The sequence below is a fragment of the Chelonoidis abingdonii genome, chromosome 9 (assembly GCF_003597395.2).
Source record: "Chelonoidis abingdonii isolate Lonesome George chromosome 9, CheloAbing_2.0, whole genome shotgun sequence".
Lineage (NCBI taxonomy): Eukaryota > Metazoa > Chordata > Testudines > Testudinidae > Chelonoidis > Chelonoidis abingdonii.
This window is the reverse complement of record NC_133777.1, coordinates 7,500,424-7,519,392: the sequence shown is the minus strand read 5'-3', so window position 1 is coordinate 7,519,392 and position 18,969 is coordinate 7,500,424. Positions and strand designations below refer to the sequence as shown.

Below are 18,969 nucleotides of genomic sequence, written 5' to 3'. Positions count from 1 at the left end.
GACTGTGGAGAAGAGTGAGTTTGGGAACACTGTTCAGTATTGGACCTGGCCACGCTGATAAAGCTGCTGATGTTCTCTTCTGCGAATAAGAGCCAACTCTTCAGTAGAACTTGGTTTCATCTGATTCCAGATGGGCTTCCTTGACGAGTGTCTTGCATAAGAATTATGTCAGGAGAGGGACTTTATGTAGATTTCCTTTCTCGCATTGATTAACCGACTCAGGGCCAAGGAATGTGAATCGTAAAGCTGCTTCTGCCCTGGGCCTCCAGACAGCTGGGTTGAGGGCATAAAACTTTACTGGATGTGTCCAGTGTTCCTGACGTCCTGAGGACACGCTGGGTCCACCCAGAATTCTCTAGTAAACATGGACTCACCATATTTGAGGGAGTGGGTTTGTCTCCTTAAGACTCCAGCTGACAGGTTCTCTTCTGTTCCTTCGTAGGCAAAGCCCATCTATGGCGGTTGGCTGCTGCTGGCACCAGAAGGGACGGACTTTGACAACCCTGTGCACCGTTCCCGGGTAAGGAAAGCAAAATCTTACTTTTTCTACTCTAGTTGTTGTGGCAGATGGAGCATGGGAGGGGATGGAGGAGGGCGCATGGATTGGAAGTGCAGGGCGGCATTCTGGGAAGTTTGTTGCTCCTTCATCGTCCCAAGCTCATCTCTCCCACGTGTTCAGCAGTAATCCAGTCCCACTGCACGTGCCCCGGTTTGCTGGGAGAAGCATTGGCTGATGCTGGGCGTCCCGAGGAAATCAGGTGGAAAAGCAATGCCCCCTGTGTGTGCTGTAGGTGGTAATGGAATAGTCTCCTGTAGGTGGGAGAGATCCAGCAGCGAATGGGTTGAGAGACACCTTCCCATCGGAAAGGTAAAGGCAGTTCTGCTGGTGGCCAGCAGAATCTGTGCAGTGGATGCTGGCTTTCCGTCCTTCCAGCTGCAGAGTTGTACCGAGAGCTCTAGGTACGGTGCTGAGACCGCTTCTCTAGGTAGGCGGTGGCTGTAGTTGCCAGTACAATGCTAGGGTCTCGTGCCTGAGAAGGGAAGTGCTGTGAGTGGGATGGTGTCCAAGGCCATGTTTGTAACATGAGCCATAATGATAAATTATTACTGAGTTGGGCTCAAGCCACAGAATCTGGATCCCAAGTTTGACACCTCCCCCCGCAGCTTTGAGGGAGTTTTGGAGGGTTGCTGGGGACCCATCTCTAATGATCACGTGTCCCTTAGTCAGGGCTGTAAATCGTACAGGGCAGGGCAGCACAGTGCCAAGCAAGTCTTCAGGCAAATGGCATAGATGTGGTGGAAAATGGCAATGCAGAGCCATTAGACTGCTTAGGCTGCCTGCAAACAGGTGGGGTCTTGGCAGATGTTTGATGGAGTAGGTGACTCATGCCTGTGTCTCCCTTACCGACCTGGAGCATTCTAGTGATGCCATTCAGTAGGGTGGCAGGGGCAGGCTAATTGGGGTTGGTTAGGCACCACACAAGACTATAAGAAAGAACCATCCTTGTGTTAAGGAGACACAGCCCAAGTGAGATTCTCCAGCTCCCAGCTACGTGAAGGCTGGGGATCTGGGGCGGGGACAGCCCCATGCCTCATTCCTGCTGGAGCACAGGAGATATGAGACTACAATTCACCTGGGACGGTGGGGTAAGGCTGCCTGAGATCTGCATGCTGAGAATAAGGGTGAGGTGGGGGAATCTTCCAGTTTTTATGGAGCTTCTTTGGGCCCTAGGCACACTGAATTTTCCCCTAATGCTGCAAGCATAGGACGTGCTTGAATAAATGCAGGAGAGGGGGCAGAAAGTCAGGTAGGCTGGGATAATGCACCCTAGACAGAGTGGAGGCAGATGGTGGGTTTCCGGGGGGAAGAGGAGCTCTGCTTGGGGAGGGAATCGCGTTTCCAGTCTAAGGGGCCCAGGTTTGCACCAGGCTATTGCGTCTCAACCCAGTGATGGGATGTTCCAGCCTCTGCTCTCCCCCTCTCTGTACATCCGCCTGGCACCAGGACATGCCCCTCTAATCTATGCCACCTCGCCTTGGAGCAAATCCTTCTGAGCCACTTCCTGTGTTATCTGAGATGCAGCTGACATAACTCAGGATCTGGCTGCAAATAACCCAGCACTACTTTGGATGCCCATGTAAGGAAGTCAGACAGTAAATCAGCTTTAGAAAACTCAGACTGGTGCGAGCGAGGGCCTCCCGCGGAGCCCTGGCAAGGTCACCCGAGGGGGAACGTGCTTTCTAGAGCCGTCGCTATCCATCTCCGCCCATTAACAATACAGGACCATCCCTGACTATGCCGAAAGGAAACGCATGCCAAGGTGTGTTAGCCGGTGTTTGCAGGGCAAACGGCTCCCATGGCCTGGTGTGTATGCCACACATTGAGTGTATGCTTGAGAGCGTGTCTGTTATAACATGGCCAGGTTTGGGCAGGCTACCGCTCGAGCAGGGTTGGTTTCAGGGGAACCCGGCTCCAGATGGCCAGCTAGATTGCCTTTGAAAACCAGGGCGGTGCTAGAGTCGTCCAAGTGCTCGGCCGGAGTACAGCGTCCCTGGCATGCACGCTCTGGCAGTGTCCCATTTCCCTGGGGTCACCTTCCACTCCCTGGGAACCCCATGCCAGCTGTGGTTCTGTAGCCCACCCAGCATCGCGCTGGGTCCCTTTGCTGCTGATCCGTATATGGCCAGCAGCAGAGCATTCTGGGGATGATGTGGACGCTGGGTTGTGTCATGTAGCTGAGCTCTCCTTTTGTGAAAGGATCCAGCTCCTTTCTCCCAATGGCCAGACCTAGAGAGGAAGCTGACTCGATCCATAGCAGCTCTCTGGCCAGCATGAGAGCGGAAAGGAGCTCTGTTTACCAACTGCGGTGTCTTCTCTTCCAGAAATGGCAGCGCCGGTTCTTCATCCTCTACGAACATGGTCTGCTGCGCTACGCCCTGGACGAGATGGTAAGTGGCGCCTCCTGGAGATGGACATTCCCCCTGCTCCCTGTTTATTTCCCTGGTGTGGTGGCTGCCACCTCAGTGCTGCTACGGGCCTTGTCGCTGAGGTGGAGGGCTGCAGATGGGCCACAGCCTGCCCTGTGGCGGTTGTGCGAAGCCCGTGGCAGCTGGCGCATTGAGGACTGCGATTGCCGGGAGCGATGTTGGATGCGGCTGGGCTTTGCCAGACCATGGTGGAGCTTGGCAAGCAGCCCTGCGCTACGCAGCCTGGGGGCCTGAGGAGCAGAGTGGCTGTGCTGGGCTTTGGTGGGGGTTGCTAGTAGCCTGCTCCCCTAGACTCTGTGCTGGGGGACCCTGCCCCAGTGTGTGTGGGGCTGGCCTTGGCGGAAATGGGGCCGGGCCTGAAGCGCCAAGTCTAGCTTGGTCGGGGTGCGTCACAGTCAGTGTCTGGGCTGGCCCTAGAGAAGCTATTGCTACCGACCCACAGGTCCCTTACTGGGTAGGACGAGGGGGTGGCCCAAATGGGAGCTCTGTGTGTGGACGGAAGGGGGGGAGGAGGTGGGGTGTGTGCCTCAGGCTCTCATGAGGCAGTGGGAAATGGATGGCGTGCCCACCCCCACCATGATCCCAAATGCCTGTTCTCCGGCTGGATGGAGGGGAATGGGAGCACCCCAGGAGGCCTGGACTGAGGCAGTGTGGCCCCGTTTCGGGGGTCCTTCCTGTTCCTAGAGTCTCTTGGTTTCCTTGCTGGGTGTCTTTGGTTGTTGGAAGATTGTGGCTGCGGAGGCTCAGACCCTTCTGTAGCAGTGCCCAGAAAAAGTAGGTCAGCTGGGATGTTTGCCTGCTTCTCTCTCCTTCTCAGGGACCTGGATTCCTGTGATCTGGGTAGCAGGGCTCCGTTCTACACGAAAACCCTCTCCCTTCTCTCCTGTGTGAGCGTGGCTGCAGATCTGGGTCCTTTGGCCGTCTCCAGCGTGATTGGCTGGGGCTGCGGCTGCAGCTTTTATCCTCCAGAGTTCAACAAGCCCGTGGGTTTTTTGTCTTTCTGTGCTGGGCTTAGCGCTTTCCAGCTCCAAGGGGGAGGTGTGCTGGGGTGTGTTTGTGCATTTGACGGGCTGCGCAAAGACATGCGTGTTGAGGCGGTGTGTGCAAGTACATGCATGTCGTGGGGCAGGCGCTGGGTCTGGGGGAGTGTGTGAGATGCTCAGTCACACTGTAGGTGTCTGGGGCGGAAGACGCCTTTTAGCTTCCCAGCTCTTCCCTGCCCCCGGTGCAGGGTGGGCTGGGTGACGTGATGTTATACAATGGCTTGTACCCAGAGGGAGCCAGAGGTGGTGGATTCATGCTCTGAGCCTGACTGTGCCCCACTTGCTGTCTGCAGACTGGGCTCTCCCCAGCCCCTGAAGTGCTGTTTAGTTGCAGCTCCCAGCCAGGTCCTGCCGGTGTGATAGCTCACAACCCTGCCTTTCGGGGGAATGGTCCTTGCATTCCACACTCCCTGCAGACACTTCACCTCCACCCTGTGGGGCGCTGTCCTGGAATGGCTTCCCTGCCAACCCCCCCTCATTCCATGGAGGGACATCCTGGAGGCAATTATTTGGAAGAATTTGGGCCTGCATGTGAAAACAAAGGATACAATTTCCTAAGTGTGTCTGTCTGTCTCTCTCGCTCTTTCTTTTCTCTTCTGGGGGTTGATCCAAGTCCCCTAAATAATTTACACTGCTCAGGTAGGAGCAGCAGAGCCTTACAATACATTTGTAGTATCTCAGCAACCTGGCTCCTCGCTGGGGTAATATGTCAGGGGAGATACAAAAGGAAGCTGTGCTCTGCTGGGTTATAGAGAAGAGACCCAAATCCTAGGAAGACCCAGGGCCTAGGAGGGAGGATTAGTTGGATGCTGGGAAACTCTCTGCTTGCTTAGTGGCTCCGCTGTCTCTATTCAGAAGGCCTTTAAAAGCTGTAACAAAGCTGGCCTATTTTCATAGGCCCTGTATAGTTGTGATCCCAGTGGTCAATGGGCTGGCGATGCTGGGTCGCAGCATGGCCCAGTGGCTATGGCATAAGGTGTGTAGTCTCTGAATTTCTTGGTGTTGCCGGTGTCTCGAGAGCTTGTGTAGGGCTGAGGGTGGCCTGTGCTGGTTTCCTGGGAGTGTGATGCAGCCCCACGCTCTCTGGGATGCTTAGGACTAGTCCATGTAACCGAGGCTTTGCCTGTATTAGGGCTTCAGCCCCCAGTGTTAGCTATGCTGGTGCAAACATTGTTCATACTGGTCCAGTGTAACTTACACCAGTGCAGCCTACTCCGGTTTGTACCAGTGCATGTCCTGGTTTACACGGTGCAGCGCATGTTCACTCTATTGCAGCTAGCTTAAGTCCCGAGGCCTGAACGAGGCTCCTTATCTGTGTGGAAGGGACTGGCCACTCTAGCCAGCACTGTCCATCAGAACTCACCGTCTTGGGCACTCTCCCCCGTGGGGCTTAACATGCTTGGCCTGAGATGACTGGGGTTCCTATCACATTGCTGTGTTAGTGGCTCTAACCAAAGAGGAATGCTGTTTAGTCATGGGAATTGGTTGCAACTTCAGGCTGTACAAGCAGCCCTCTTTGCCAAGAGCATGGGAAACTGAGGCACAGAGGGGTGGCGTGACCTGCTCAGAGGTCACCCAGCCAGTCAGGAACAGAATTGCTGACTCCCAGCTCTGTACCCTGTCCTGGCCCATGCTGCCAGGAGGATGGTATGTCTGAACTGCATTCAGGTGCTGAAGGGAATTGGGTGTGCAATTGCTGGCTGGAAGTGCTAGTGGCCCAGGACGCCCTGTGCTGCAGGGGAACGGTGCTTGGTGAAATATAAAGGGCAAAGAGGTCAAACCACAATTCCCCAGGCACCTCCTGGGCTGGCAGGGCTTAAAGGGAAAAGATGGAAAAACAAACAAGTAGAAAGCAAGGGAAATGCATGTGAATGTGTGTAATAGAAGTCTGGGTATATGGGTAAGCTGGATCCCTCTGCGCAGACCCAAGACAGCTTCCCACACGCAAGTGTCTTATCAGTTCTTTGGCTGGCTGGCTTTACTGCTCTCTGCCAGCTCTAAAACCTCCCTCTTGCAAGAGCAGAGTATATGGCAGAGGAAGGGGTCGAGGCAAAGGTGCTTGCTCGACGTGAACTCTGGGTCCTGCTCTTATTCTATCACGGAGTTCCTTAAAACTAACCAGTGGTGCCTAAAGGAATGTGCCAGACCCTGACTTTCAGCAGTGTGGCTCCTCTCTTAGAGGTGGAGTGATCTCCAGGTTTGTGGAAGATTCCTGTAGCCTTCAGATTGCTCTGGGGACATGTCCCGAGAACTAGGATCAGCCTTGGCAGTGGACAGACAATTGGACTAGGACTCCTGGGTCTATTTCCAGCTCTGCCACTGGCCTGTTGGGTGACCTTGGACAAGTCACGTCACTGCTCTGTGCCTCAGTTTCCCCATCTGTAAAATGCAGATGGAGATGCTCCTTAAAAAAGATCTATGGTTGAAAAGCGCTCTAGAAGAGGCAGCTTTTCCATGTTGAACATTCACGTCTTACTTGATGGCCCCAGCATGGTTTGGGTGGTGGCTGGGTGCAATATCTCCCGTTGCCGTGTCTGGTCAGGCTCTTGGGCTCGGTCTTCAGTTTTAAGTTTTTTGCAGCAGGAGGAGCACCACTGGGACGTCAATGTCCAGCGTGGAAAGCTCTGATGGAGCATGCAGGGCAGCGAGCAAGTGTCGAAGGGAGCAGTAGGAAGCTAGTGGCGATTGCTGTGCCCCATGGACAGAGTGTGCTGGCTGAGTGCCCCTGGGGTATGAGCAGTCACAATGCCACCTGCTAAATGGTGGGGTCTGTAGCTGTGACTCTGTGACACAGACGGAAGGCTTTATTCCTCCAGGCTCTCAGCTACCATGCAGTGGGGAGAGGAGGAGCTTTACAGTGGGGAGCCCTTGATGGGAGACCTTGACTCTGAGTGAAGAGGATGTCTTGCCCCACATCTGGGGTGTGATGTTCCAAACCTGCTGAGGTCAGCAGACAGAGGCAGTTGTCTCTCTTCCCCATTGCCCAGGCTGGTTCAAAGCCCACCCTCCAGCTTGCTCTGACACGTTCTGCAAAAATACCCCCCAGCCTTTCCCGAAGAGTAATCCCTCTTCACCCCGGCTGGCATTCAGACTGATTTAAAGGTATCGCTGCTCCAATGCAAGAGCCTGTGGGCGGCTGCCTGGTGATTGCCAGCCCACCTGGTCTGAGTATGACCCCTGGACACAGCTGTGGTGGGGAGACCTATGGGGCAACTGCTGCTCTGCTGGGATCTCCTGCCGACTATCCATCTCCTCTGCTTACCTGGGTGAACAAACATGGACAGACCTGTTGGCCTGCTGCACAGCGCCCCCTCCAGTTAATTGGAGTCCCTGCATGCACTGGCCAGGTGGGAGTTCCAGGGTGAGAGAAGGTGGTTTGGGGCTTGACTCGCAGCCTGGCTGGTGGATATTTTGCTGGGATTGCAGAGCAGAGGGACATTCTGTCTCAGGACAAAGCCATGGCCAAGAGGGAGAGACAGGGGTTATTTATCTGGTATGCCAAGGACTAAAGGCAGGGAGGAGATAGGGAAGAAGAGGGTGATCTTTCTCCCTGTGCAGAGTATGGGAAAACTTCATGCTGAGCATCCTCTGCTTGACCCTGGGGGAGTTGTTTGCAGAACAGCCAGTCCCTGAACCTTTGGGATCCAATGCCAGAACTGTTAGCGCATGGACTCTGAGGAACAAGGGGACCCTGTCTTGCCTCCCCTCCCACCAGCGCCAAAGTGAGCTTGTTCTGAGCTGGCCCTTCCTGTGAGCTACGGGGGTTCATGTAACCCTGGAGCCCTCGTTCCAAGGGCAGATTTATCCTCGGTGGAGCAGAGCTGGGTTATCTAGGAGTCAGAATGTGCCGAGCTGCTCTTGCTCTGGTTTTGTCTTTCTTGCGTGCTGGGAGGAATGCTTACAGTGGGCTCAGATAGTTCCTGCAAGGATTTTCTGCAGGTCGCCCTGGGTAAATCGCATGCATCGCAGTGGAAGTTTCCATTGAGTCCCCTGCCTTGTGCAACTCATTCTTGCAGGATGTTGTCAGAAAAGGCCCTTTGCTTGGTTGCTAGGACAGTAGCTTTGTAGGGTAAGGGGGGCACGCACTGAACTCCCTTGGGTCAGACACGTGGGACTGCGCCTGAAGCATTATTCCTTGGAGACCTCCGGCTAAGCCACAGGCTGGAGCTTCCAGCTCCTTACACTCGAGAGGCAGATTGCACACGGGTTCCTTATTTTATTCCTTGCTGCTTTTGACAGTCACTTGTTTTGCTGGGTCTCGTATACTGGGCTGTTTTCCCTTCCTTTATGCCATAAGGTCACTAGCTCACACCTATCAGTAAAAACCGTGGCAAGGCAAATAAACTCTCCTTGCCTGTGCAAGCTCTCTTGGTGTTTGAGCCAGGACCCCAGGTTCAGCTGGGTGGATTCTGTCTTCCAACGAACAAGGAAAATCTAGTGTGAGCTGAAGAGAGGCTGTGCAAATGGGAAATGAAGTACCAGGGCTTAAGGCCTCAATTCAGTAAAGCACACAAGCAGATGCTTTACTGTAAGTGCTCTGCTGAATCAGGGCCTGAACTGGTTCTTCTAATGTACCTCTGACTTTACTGATGCTCTGCGAGGGTTGGCTGGAGTTGGCGGGGCGGGGGGGAGGGGTGGGACGGCAAAGGGGAGAAGGCAGACAGAGAGTGGAGTCCCAAGGAGTGCGGGTCTGTCAGACTTGCTGTGGTTCTTTGGTAATTTTAGTGTAGTCTTGGGTGATTCCCAGACTCCATCACCAACTGCATCCTGGAGTTCCTCTGTCCAGGGAGCTGCGAACGTCGCTTGGATTTTGAATCCCAGCCCCCCACCAGTGTGCAGTGAGACTGGCATGAGTGTGAGGAGGGGGCAGAATTAGCTTCTTTCATTAGTCAGGAGGGTTTTTTCTTCCTTGTTCCCTGAGACTTGGCCAAGGCCCATCTTCTCCCTGGCTGCAGGGGAGAGAAAGGAGGAACCTCAGTCGGCAACTGTGGTTGGAGATTCCAGCTCCTCTCTCCAGCAGCTGGGCTTGGAACGGGCCCAAGCGGGAAACGAGGGCAACACAAAGGTGCTGTCTTTCATCCAGCAGAACTTGGCACAGCTCGGGGGAGCGTAGGCAAGGGGGGTTGGAAGCAGGGCCAGAATCTTAAAGGATCAGGAGTCACTTATATATTTAAAATAAATAAATAAATAAATAACCCCCCCAAGCCCACTAAAAGATGAGGTCCCTGCTCACCACCCCCCTCAAGCAGGAGTAAATGATCGAAGCTGCATCGAGGCCTCCAAATGTAGCTTGTTTATAGCAGGATTGCAGCTGTGCTGAGCCAGACCTGCTTGTTGCAAGGCTGAGGCAGGGAGGATGGGGGGGAGGGGTTGTTCTCTTTAGGTGCTTGAAAAAGCAGAGGTTGTGCTGCCCTTAGCCTCGAGGCAGATGCTCCAGGGACAGCTGAGGTTCCTGTTCTCCGCCTGGCGCCATCCCCTCCATTACAGAAGTCATTTAGATTCATTGATGGCCTGTGTAGAACCCCTCCTCTGAAGCCTTCCCAAGGGCCAGGTGCGTGTGTGTGTGTGTGTGTGTGTGGGGGAATGGTTGGGTCCTTCCAACACCTCTCGCTTCCCCTTCCTTCCCACAAAGTGCACTCTGTAGTTAACACACTGGTGTCCACAGGGCTGGTCTGCAGCACCTCAGGCGGTTGGCTGGGGTGATACCCTGGCGATGGTTTTGCATCCTGGCTGCAGGCGCCCCTGTGCATGGAGGTTGGTTAGTGTTATCAGACCTGCTCCCATTTGCCTGATAAGCAGAACCCTTTGACTAGCCCCAAGCACCGGATTCCCTGGGTTATGGAGGGTTCTGGTGTGAGCGTGGGAACCCAGAGGTGCTAGCCCAGCCTTTGGAGTGACCTGCTTTGGGAGGAAGCTGGTGCAATGTGGCCTCCAACCTCGCCATTAAAGTATTCAGCAAATTAAGGAGCTGCCAGCTCTCTGTAACTGAGTCCAGATGAGGCTCCTGGAGGAAGGGAAAAGAACCCGAGAAGTGGGCGGCTCATTGGCAGAGAGAAGCAGATGCTTGTGGGCGACGCTGTGGCATGGCAGCCCTGGATCGCAACGTATTCTGAGGTGCTTTGTCTCTTCTCTGTGGCGGTGACCTGGGACGGGGCTCTGTTGAGGGGGTCAGCTTTGCACACAGGCTCTGTAGAGAGAAAGATGTCCCTCCCTGGGCCTGTACCTGGCCCCCTCCTTTGTGAGGCCAGGGCTGTTTGTATTACCGCAGCCCCTGGGAGCCCTAGTTGTGGCCCTGGGCCCCATTACGCTAGGTGCTGTACAAACCCCAAACAAAAAGATGGTCTCTGCCCCCAAGGGGCTTACAATCAAAGTATGAGATGAGAGACAACAGATGGATACAGACAGGCCCAAGGAAACGACGAGACTGTTGGTCAGTGCGATAGTCTGTGCTCTCAGCTCACCAGCTGCCTTGCCATTGTCAAGTTTTTTGTAGGCCTCCTGGCAAAGGGGAGTTTTCAGGAGGGATTTGTAGGTAGCTTGCTCATGCCACTGTGTCTGACACCTCCAGGCCCTCTGCGTAGGGCCTAATCTGCCCCACTTTGCCCCTCCTATGTTTTTATTATCCCTTGAGGGAATCCTTAGTTGGGCTGGCACTGAGGGGCTCCCAAGGAATGCAGCAGCTGTGGTACAAGTAGAGCCTACTAGCAGCTGGACTGAGACCTCCCAAGCAGTTGCAGGAATGTATTGAGTTGTGCTAACTTGAACCTGCTAGACATTAATTTTGTGGCTTTGGTCATTTCTGCTCTTATTAGAAGTGTGGTGGGGCGGGCGGTGTGTGTGTGTGGTTGGCAGTGCAAGAGAAGCCATTACTTACAGAAGGTGACGGCTGACCTAACGCTTGGTTTGGGGAAAGAAGGCTGGATGGCTTTGTTTTGGATCACTCGCTTTTTGTTCTTAGAGAGCTGAGTTATTTATCCAATTTCTTGACAGAGGAGCTTTTAGCAAAGTACATGTCCTAGTGACTTTCCTGCAGCAAAGGGCACATCTGTTTCGGAGCTAGGGTCAGCACTTAGTGAGACATCAGCCTTTATTTGGAATGGGGTGTGGGGCTATGGCTGACTATGATCTTTGTTTTGGGGGATGGAGGTGCAGAGGGCATGGGGAGTGGAGAGCAGGTAATGTACACGCCAGGATGTCAGCTATGGTTCTCCCAGAGTTCTCGTGATTCATTCGTTAGGCTGGGCTGCTTGTTGAAAGTGGTGGTGGTGGTTCAACTGCCAATTACTTCAGGAATCTTCTCTTTTCAACCACTGTGTAGAGACCAAAATACCACATGACTACTGTCTACAGGCCAGGGTATGTGTGTTTGAGATGGGAAGGCACTGCTTTTGGAAATGGTGTTGTCTCGAGAGTACGCTCTTTGGCACTGAAGCTCTGACAACTGGTCTAGCTAGGAGGCAAAACAAGTGCACATTCTCCGCCTTGCAGCAGCAGCTGAATGTGGACAAGTTGTAATTGGAGTTGACTGAAGAGAAGAATGTATGATCCTCCTAGGGGTGGGTGTCTGGCTGGCCCCCAATTCTTTCTCTTGTGAGCTCCCACAGGGAATGGCATTGCAGTGGGACAGTGTGTGCTTGGCCTCTGCTCTCCAGCAGACCTGGGTTCTGAGCTGGAATCGCAAAGTGAAAATTAACCTTAATGGCAGTCTGGCCTCCTCATAACACCCACCACTGATTTCAGCATTAGTTGGCAGTGTCTGCTCAGGACAAGAATAGCACAGGGCTTACAGGTCAGGGTTGGAAGGGCATTGACCTGGTTGCATGAGGGAAGCTAGCATGGTGCCTGACCTTGCTGAGCGCCACTTTGGCTCGTACTGTTGCCTGTTCTTCATTTCCATCCTGAGCACAACCAAAAACGAAAGCATGACTGTTCCCCTGTTTAATGAGTGGGATTGGAGATGGGGTGACGTGGACTAGTTTAAGTTAACTCTGTCCCAGAGACATAGTCATGCTCAATGTTGCATTGGTTTTGTAACATAGTCCGTGACCACCAGTGGCTGGTATATGGCCATCACAATCCTTCCCTCTGGTGACCTGGGTGCCCAGAAACAAGAGGTGTGTTTTGAGATGAGACCACTTTGGTGCTTCACCTTTATCAAAGGGTGAATATAACTGTCTGGGTTGTAGCAAGGCTTATAGATTCCAAGGCTAGAAGAGACCATTCTGATCATCTAGTCTGACCTCTGGCATAACGCATGTCATGGAACTTCCTCAAAATAATTCCTAGAGCAGATCTTCTAGAAAAACATCCCATCTTGATTGGAAAATTGGCTGTGATGGAGAATCCACCACGATGGTTGGTAAATTGTTGTTCACTCGTGCAACGTATCGACCATTTCACTGCAAATGTCTAAAACTCCCATGGCTGCTGGCTCCGAGTGGTTCGAGGAGCTTCTCTGATGAATGACTGCTCTCTCTGGAAGATCTGTTGGTCTGATAGATATAATGCAGGCTCCATAAGGCCCCTTCTGAGAGCCGATGTGTTTTCGTTTTATAGGATGAGTTTTATAGTGGACTTCAGTAGAGCGAGAAGCCAGCATGCTGGCTGATGTAGGGTGGGCTGGCAAGGGGAGACCCAAGATTGTATGTTATCTGGATGATTCATCGCAAATGCTCTCTCTGGCCCAGTGGAGTGTCCTGTTACAGCTGTAGCTTAGTTAGTCGGGGAAGACTTTGGAACACAGCTAAGCAATTCTGGAATCAACCCCTTGCAGCATCTCTAGCCATGTGTCATGTTAAGATGGGTGCCTGAACTAGAGTAACCTTCTAGTTGGGATGGCTGTATGGAATCGGAATGTTTTGTGTGCTCAGATTCCTCTGACTCATTCCCTGGCCTCCCTGCTCCAATTCCGTTATGTATATATTTTTTTTTAAATGCTCTCCTGAAAATTGACCAGGTATAAATTGCAACTTGTTCCTCTCAAAGTCCAGTGAGTTCAGCTGGGAAGTCGAAGAAGCCGATTTGCTGTGGGATTGGAGTGGCTTTGCACGCAGGGATGGCATGTGGATTTTAAAAATTCTGCCTGTCTCTCTGGTGGTTCAAGGCAGTTCTGTCTCTGCACTAAAAGGCCAACAGTTATGTAGCGGTCTCATCATTGGTGATGGAGCCACAACATATCTTTTGAAGCATCCTCCATTTGACCCTGGGGCTGCTGGATCTCTTGTGGTCCTGTCTCAGAATGGGCTTTTTTGGGGGAAAGCCTAATTCTGGATGTCGTGATCTACAGGTTGCAAAGAGAATGCACGTGCAGATTCATGGCTGCAGGCTTTAAATAAAAGCGGCATCACCACCTGATGTGGAGGGTACCACCAGCTTTGACCCAGCGCACCAACCAATTCATCTCCCAGGCTTTAGCGTGGTGAGCTTGAGAGGCTGCCATCATGTAATAACAGTGCCAGCATGCCAGCTGTAACCGCAGGGTAGGACTGCTTGCTGCACTGAGGTTTAGAGGGAAGAGGCTGCACGCAGAAGGATGCTCTCGCCTCTGGGATCAGTGTTGGTGGCACTTCTTTCTTTGTGAGGCCCAAGTAATAGTCCTCAGGACTTGCTTTGAGGACTATCTTCCAAACATAGGCCTGGACTTGGAAGGAAATGGCACCCTGCCTCCCCAGGCCCGGCCCTACTGTTTGTTCCAAGCACTTCTCCTGGGCTAGACTCCAGCTACGCTCTGGCTACTGCCTGCTTGGCCTTCTTGCTGCATGGCTGTCCTCATAGGCCATGCGTAGGCTGCTCTGATGACCCATCCTGGAGCAGCCCTGAGACAACAGCTCCAGTCTATGGATTGCAAACCAGCTAGCAAGTCCCATGTGGATTTTCCAGGCCAGAGATGGTGCTTCTGGTGCAGGGAGGACACCAATAGGATTGAGTGATGTGTGGGAGGATGGCTGGCTGGCTGCTGCTGCAGAATCGCCCCAAGGCCCATTTGGGAAACAAGACATTGTGAGGAAGCCAAAGTGTTCTGAGTGGGAGACGTTCATAACTTGGCCTCGCTGCCACTGTCTGCGGAGAGGCCAAGGATGGCTTGTGCCTGTCTGGGCGTGTTGGGAGAATTCCTCCCGCCCTGACAAAGAATCCGTGCAAGGCAGGATAAAGGAGAACAGGGAAGGTGTGGTGTTGGGAAAGGCGCACCCCTGTGCTGCGGACAAATAGCTGATGCTGGTCTCCAGGGCTGTCACCACGGCCCTTCTCCAGCACCAAATACACGTGACATTGCGGAGCCCTGGAACAATGCTCTGTTGCAATCTCTCTATTTTTGGTGTGCCAAGTGACTGGTGTAGGTTTAACGCTTTTGTCAGGTGACTGCTGGTGCAGCGGGGAGATGGAGAGCGTATGCCCTGCTGTGCTTCCACTGCCTTGCCATGGAGTAACTCCTGCAGGCTACCTTGGTCAGTAAGGCTCTGGCTGGCTGTGTCTGTGAATGCCAATGTTAGAGTAACAGCTCTGAAGTCCGTTGCCCACAGAACGGAGTTTGCCACATGCCTCCCCCACTGCCCTGTCCTAGATGAATGATGGCGCAGCTTGGTCTCCATGTCCCAGTCAATCATGGGACAATATGTGCTCACTGTTCATGAGGATGACTTTCTATTGACCACTACACTTACTACGCAGGGTTCTGTGACTTTTCATTTAAAGCCGAATGTCACTCTTGCAAATCACTCCAGCCATGTTGAGTGATCAGTACAAATAAAGCTTGTGCAGGTTGTGGGAAATAAAACTCAGATAGTCCCCTCCCCTTTTATCTCAAACTAAATATATTCAGGGAACTTGCCAGCATGGTGCTCCTGACTCCGCAGCCTTGGGTATACAGAGCTTGTTCAGACATGCAGAAATTCCATGGTTGAAAACTTGGGCATATGCAGAGGTTGGGCTGACTTAACCACCCCACCCCCTTTCTGCAGCTGCAGGGGGGTGGGGGGCTTGTTCTTGAACAATTGCTCAGAGTCATGTTCCTGTGCTAAAGCAGCCACAGCGATTATCCCTCAGTGTTAGCTTGCTCATGCCATTTATAAGCCTACATGCTGGGCCAGATGATGTAAAGGATGGAAACCACTAAAGATTAATCATTTGGGGGGGTTGGAAGGGGGAAGATGAATGACTTACTGCTTGTGAATCAGGCCTCTTGGAATGACGGGGGAGATTCTTCCGGGGAAAGGAACCTCTGCAGCATCAGGAGTCTGTGTGGGTGCATATCTCTCCCCGATCCTTTGGTCAGATGCTGGTGCCACTCTAAGTGGCAGCAGTTGATCATTTCTTCTGCTTTCCTCCCTATATTAATGGTTCACTAGCACCCACGTTCACCTCGACTCCCGAGCGCTCTTATGCAGGGTTTGTTTTTGTAGGATCACAATCCAGTAAAAATGGCTATAGATCAGTTCCCTGCAAACGGAGGTCTGGCCTTTGAGCTGCATGTGTGGAGACAGTTGTCTTTCTAGGGGCCTGGTAAGACTGCAGCTGGAATGCCCTGTATGGTTCAGGGCACCATCAGCTAGAGGGTCTGCAAACATGATTAATAATCGGCAAGGACTGATTGACAGGGAAGCTCTGGGGTGACGGAGTTTGGTTAAGTGACCATTAAGCATGGAACAAATAACTGGCTCCAAGTACTTGTAAGGTCTAAAAAGCAGGAGAGGGAGAAGAATCGTTCAGAGTGGTCCATGAAGGTGTAATTAGGAATAACAGGATGCAATTGAGCAAAGGGAAATTTAGGCTGGATATCAAATTCCCCCAAGGGAAAAGTCTGTTAGGCTGTGACTAATATATATAGAACTGGAAGGGACCCTGAAAGGTCACTGAGTCCAGCCCCCTGCCTTCACTAGCAGGACCAAGTACTGATTTTTGTCCCAGATCCCTAAGTAGCCTCCTCAGAGACTGAACTCACAACCCTGGGTTTAGCAGGCCCAATGCTCAAACCACTGAGCTATCCCTCCCCCCAAGCCCTAGCTGCCCAAGAAGAGTGCCAGACGTCCGGTTGCTTACAACATGCAAAACTAGTGAGGGCAGAGCATGGGTCTAGATGACAGACTGGTATAGTCCTGCCCTGTCTGGGAGAAGACAGATGAGATGATCTGAGAAGGCAGAAAAAGGGACCAACCCCAATCCGTTTTGCAAAGGCTGTCCCAGATGCAATACTATAAGCTGTTTTCAATAGGGTTTCGTGGAAATGGCACCAGAGAAGGCTAGAAAACAGTGCCAAGAAGATGGATCGTGCAAGGGCTAAATAAGTAGCGAGTGCAGCAACATGGTAAATAGTTACACCCGCTCTGTGTGGTCGCTGCCTGTAAGTAGGTGTCTAGATTTCTGCTGAATGGGAATATCCTTGTAATCCCTACTGGTTTGCAAAGAGAAGAGACGTGGTGCATGGTTCATTCCTCTTCCTCCTTCACCTGCATGGAGATGGTGGCTAATTTCCTTACCCCTATCTGGGAAGGCATCTGATCTGGCTGTTAAAGCAGGAGACTGGGAGTTGGGGCTTCTGGGTCCTGAGTCTTAGTGACTTGCTACATCTTCTTGGGCAAATCGTAACCTTAGTGCAGTAGCTGACTCCTCGGTCTGGTAGAGATGATAATCCCCTTTTTTTCACAAGGGAATTAGAGTTTATAAAACACTGGGTGAGTAAGGTGGCTTGCAAAGGCATATCCTCAGGTTTTTATTCAGCCCTGTGGTGAAGGGGGCAGATGACATGTTTCCCTAGGGTTTCCTCCTGCCATATAAGCATCCTTTTTCTGTAGCTACCTGGGAAGCTGCTGTAGGAGAGGATTTGATTGGCGCCTTTGTCAAGGTGAGTCACCATTGTTTTGGTGGTGGATGCATCCGTGACCCGCAGAACAAATCCTAGGAGCAATGGGGGATGCCCTAAACTGTAAGCAGGTACCTGATACCCACTTTCAGAAGGCTCTGCTGTGAATAGCCTGTTAAGGAATGAACTGTCCATGCTTGGAATTGTCCATGCTGATGTACATGGAGCAGGCGAGTGGGCCATGCTGCTCTGAGGAGGAATGGAACTAACATTTGGGCGTGAATCTAATGTGGCCTATCTGTCTCCTGTGCAATATAATTTTCTAGTTGTCCTTTAGCACTTTTGCAGGAGAGGCCGTGGCCTAGTGCACCGAGCATGAACTGGGAGTCGGGGGACCTGGATTGTGTTCCTAGCTGTCCCCATTACTTGCTGTGTGACATCACATCACCACTCCGCCTGAAAATTGAAGTGTGTAACACCTTCATTTGGAGACTTCCAAGATCTTAACAAAATGGGTTGTTATACGCATTTTACAGAAAGGTTCAGGAGATTGGAATCAGACACCCAGTACCACTCAGCTACCTCTTTGGAGCATTGTGTGGGTTAGTAATGTGCTCTGTAGATCAACCTAGCTGTCAACGTGCCAGGGAGGACAATTTTGAACATGCTAACAATTGCAGCCTCTCTTGCTTCCTTTGGCAGTGAGTTTTCCATGTTATGAGTCCGCTGCGCCAACAGAACAGGCTCTGCTTGGTTCTTTCTTAGCTTTGATTTTTGTCCTCTTGGTTTCCAAATCTTCCAACTTGGTAGATGCTTCTAGGGAATGTTTCACTTTCTTGCTATGCCATTTGTCTTGATGGCTGCTTCTAGAGCATGGTCATGTTTCAAGCCAACTGTGCCTGTGTTGAAGTCTTATGCAGGAAAGACTCCCACAGGAGTCCCATCTCTAGCCATTCATGCCTACACTTAAAGCACAGTAGCTCAGCTTGTAAATCAGGCTGTTTTCCGTAGTGCTAATATAAGTACAATCAAACCAAACTCTCTACCCATGTTTGCTGATGACCTGAAAGTGGGAGGGCAGGTTGGATACTGGGTCGGAAGAGCCCAGAGGGAAAAATCAGGCCAGTTCAGTGTCTGGCAGCAGTTAGGAAAGTAAATGGCTCACTGGGATGGATGTATAAATAGAAGAACAGAGGCCAGCTTGGAAGAGGGAGCTCTGGCAATGATCAAAGGGCTAGCGGGGTCACATCTGGAGTCCTGCACTCTGTTTGGGGTGTCATGTCACCGGAAAGAATACTGGAGAATTGGAGAAGATGAAGAGGTTAACAACAATGCTCAAGGGTTAAATATGCCCTGAGACTGTAACCTATAGAGACGATTAATGAAAAAATAACCCTTTTATTTAGAAGAGCAGAGCAGATTTAAAAATGTCGCTGTAAGCCGAGCTGTACTGTTTATTCTCATTATCATTCCTGTGTGCATCATGATGCCTCATCCGCATTTTTTTTCTTTTAAGAACTCAAGAATTTATGTTTGAGTTTTTAGATCAAAGCAATTTACTTCAGTCCTGGCCCAGAAAGGAAACTCTTTGGAGGGGATTAAAAACTAACCATAAAGGTTTTAGCCTGTCTATCCTTATTTTTTCCAGACGTTTCACCATCTAAACATTTCCAAGCGCCCTCCTCCCAGTCTTTTGAGGAAATACAAAGCTTGAAAGCTTTGTCCAAAAATTGCTACCACTGAGTTTCCCTTGTAAGTTGCTTTTGCCACTGCAGCTTGGTTTTCCTGCTTCCTATAGTTGCCAGATCTCAATACTTTCAGTTTCTGTTTAGCATAAAAGCTTTTGGCTTGACTCAAAGCATGTTTCACATTTAAAACAACTTGAAACAAAAGGGCTTGACTGTAGTGACTGTGAGAAAGGGTCAGATCTTTGTACAAAATATGGCAAATTGCCGGCGCTATTATGATGAGTTCTGCGCTTTCTCCTCTTGTGGGGGTTCAGGGTGCCGTTTCTCACCCCTTAACTGGGGTATCAACTGTCCCACTAGTGTCCCAGAAAAGGGGAGTGGAGAGGGAGGAACCTGGGGCCGCCCTCTACTCCGGGTCCCAGCCCAGGGGCCCTGGGGATAGCGGTGAACCACT

General features: G+C 51.8%; 1 protein-coding gene across 9 annotated transcripts in view; it reads left to right on the top strand.

Moving 5' to 3' along the window:
- Positions 1-18,969, top strand: part of MPRIP (myosin phosphatase Rho interacting protein) — a 166,923-nt gene that overhangs the window by 21,103 nt on the left and 126,851 nt on the right. For all 9 annotated transcript variants that reach the window (XM_032762711.2, XM_032762708.2, XM_032762707.2 and 6 more), the window contains exons 2-3: positions 443-520; positions 2,884-2,949. In XM_032762711.2, coding sequence (XP_032618602.1) covers positions 443-520; positions 2,884-2,949 — 144 coding nt within the window. The remainder of the gene's footprint in view (positions 1-442; positions 521-2,883; positions 2,950-18,969) is intronic.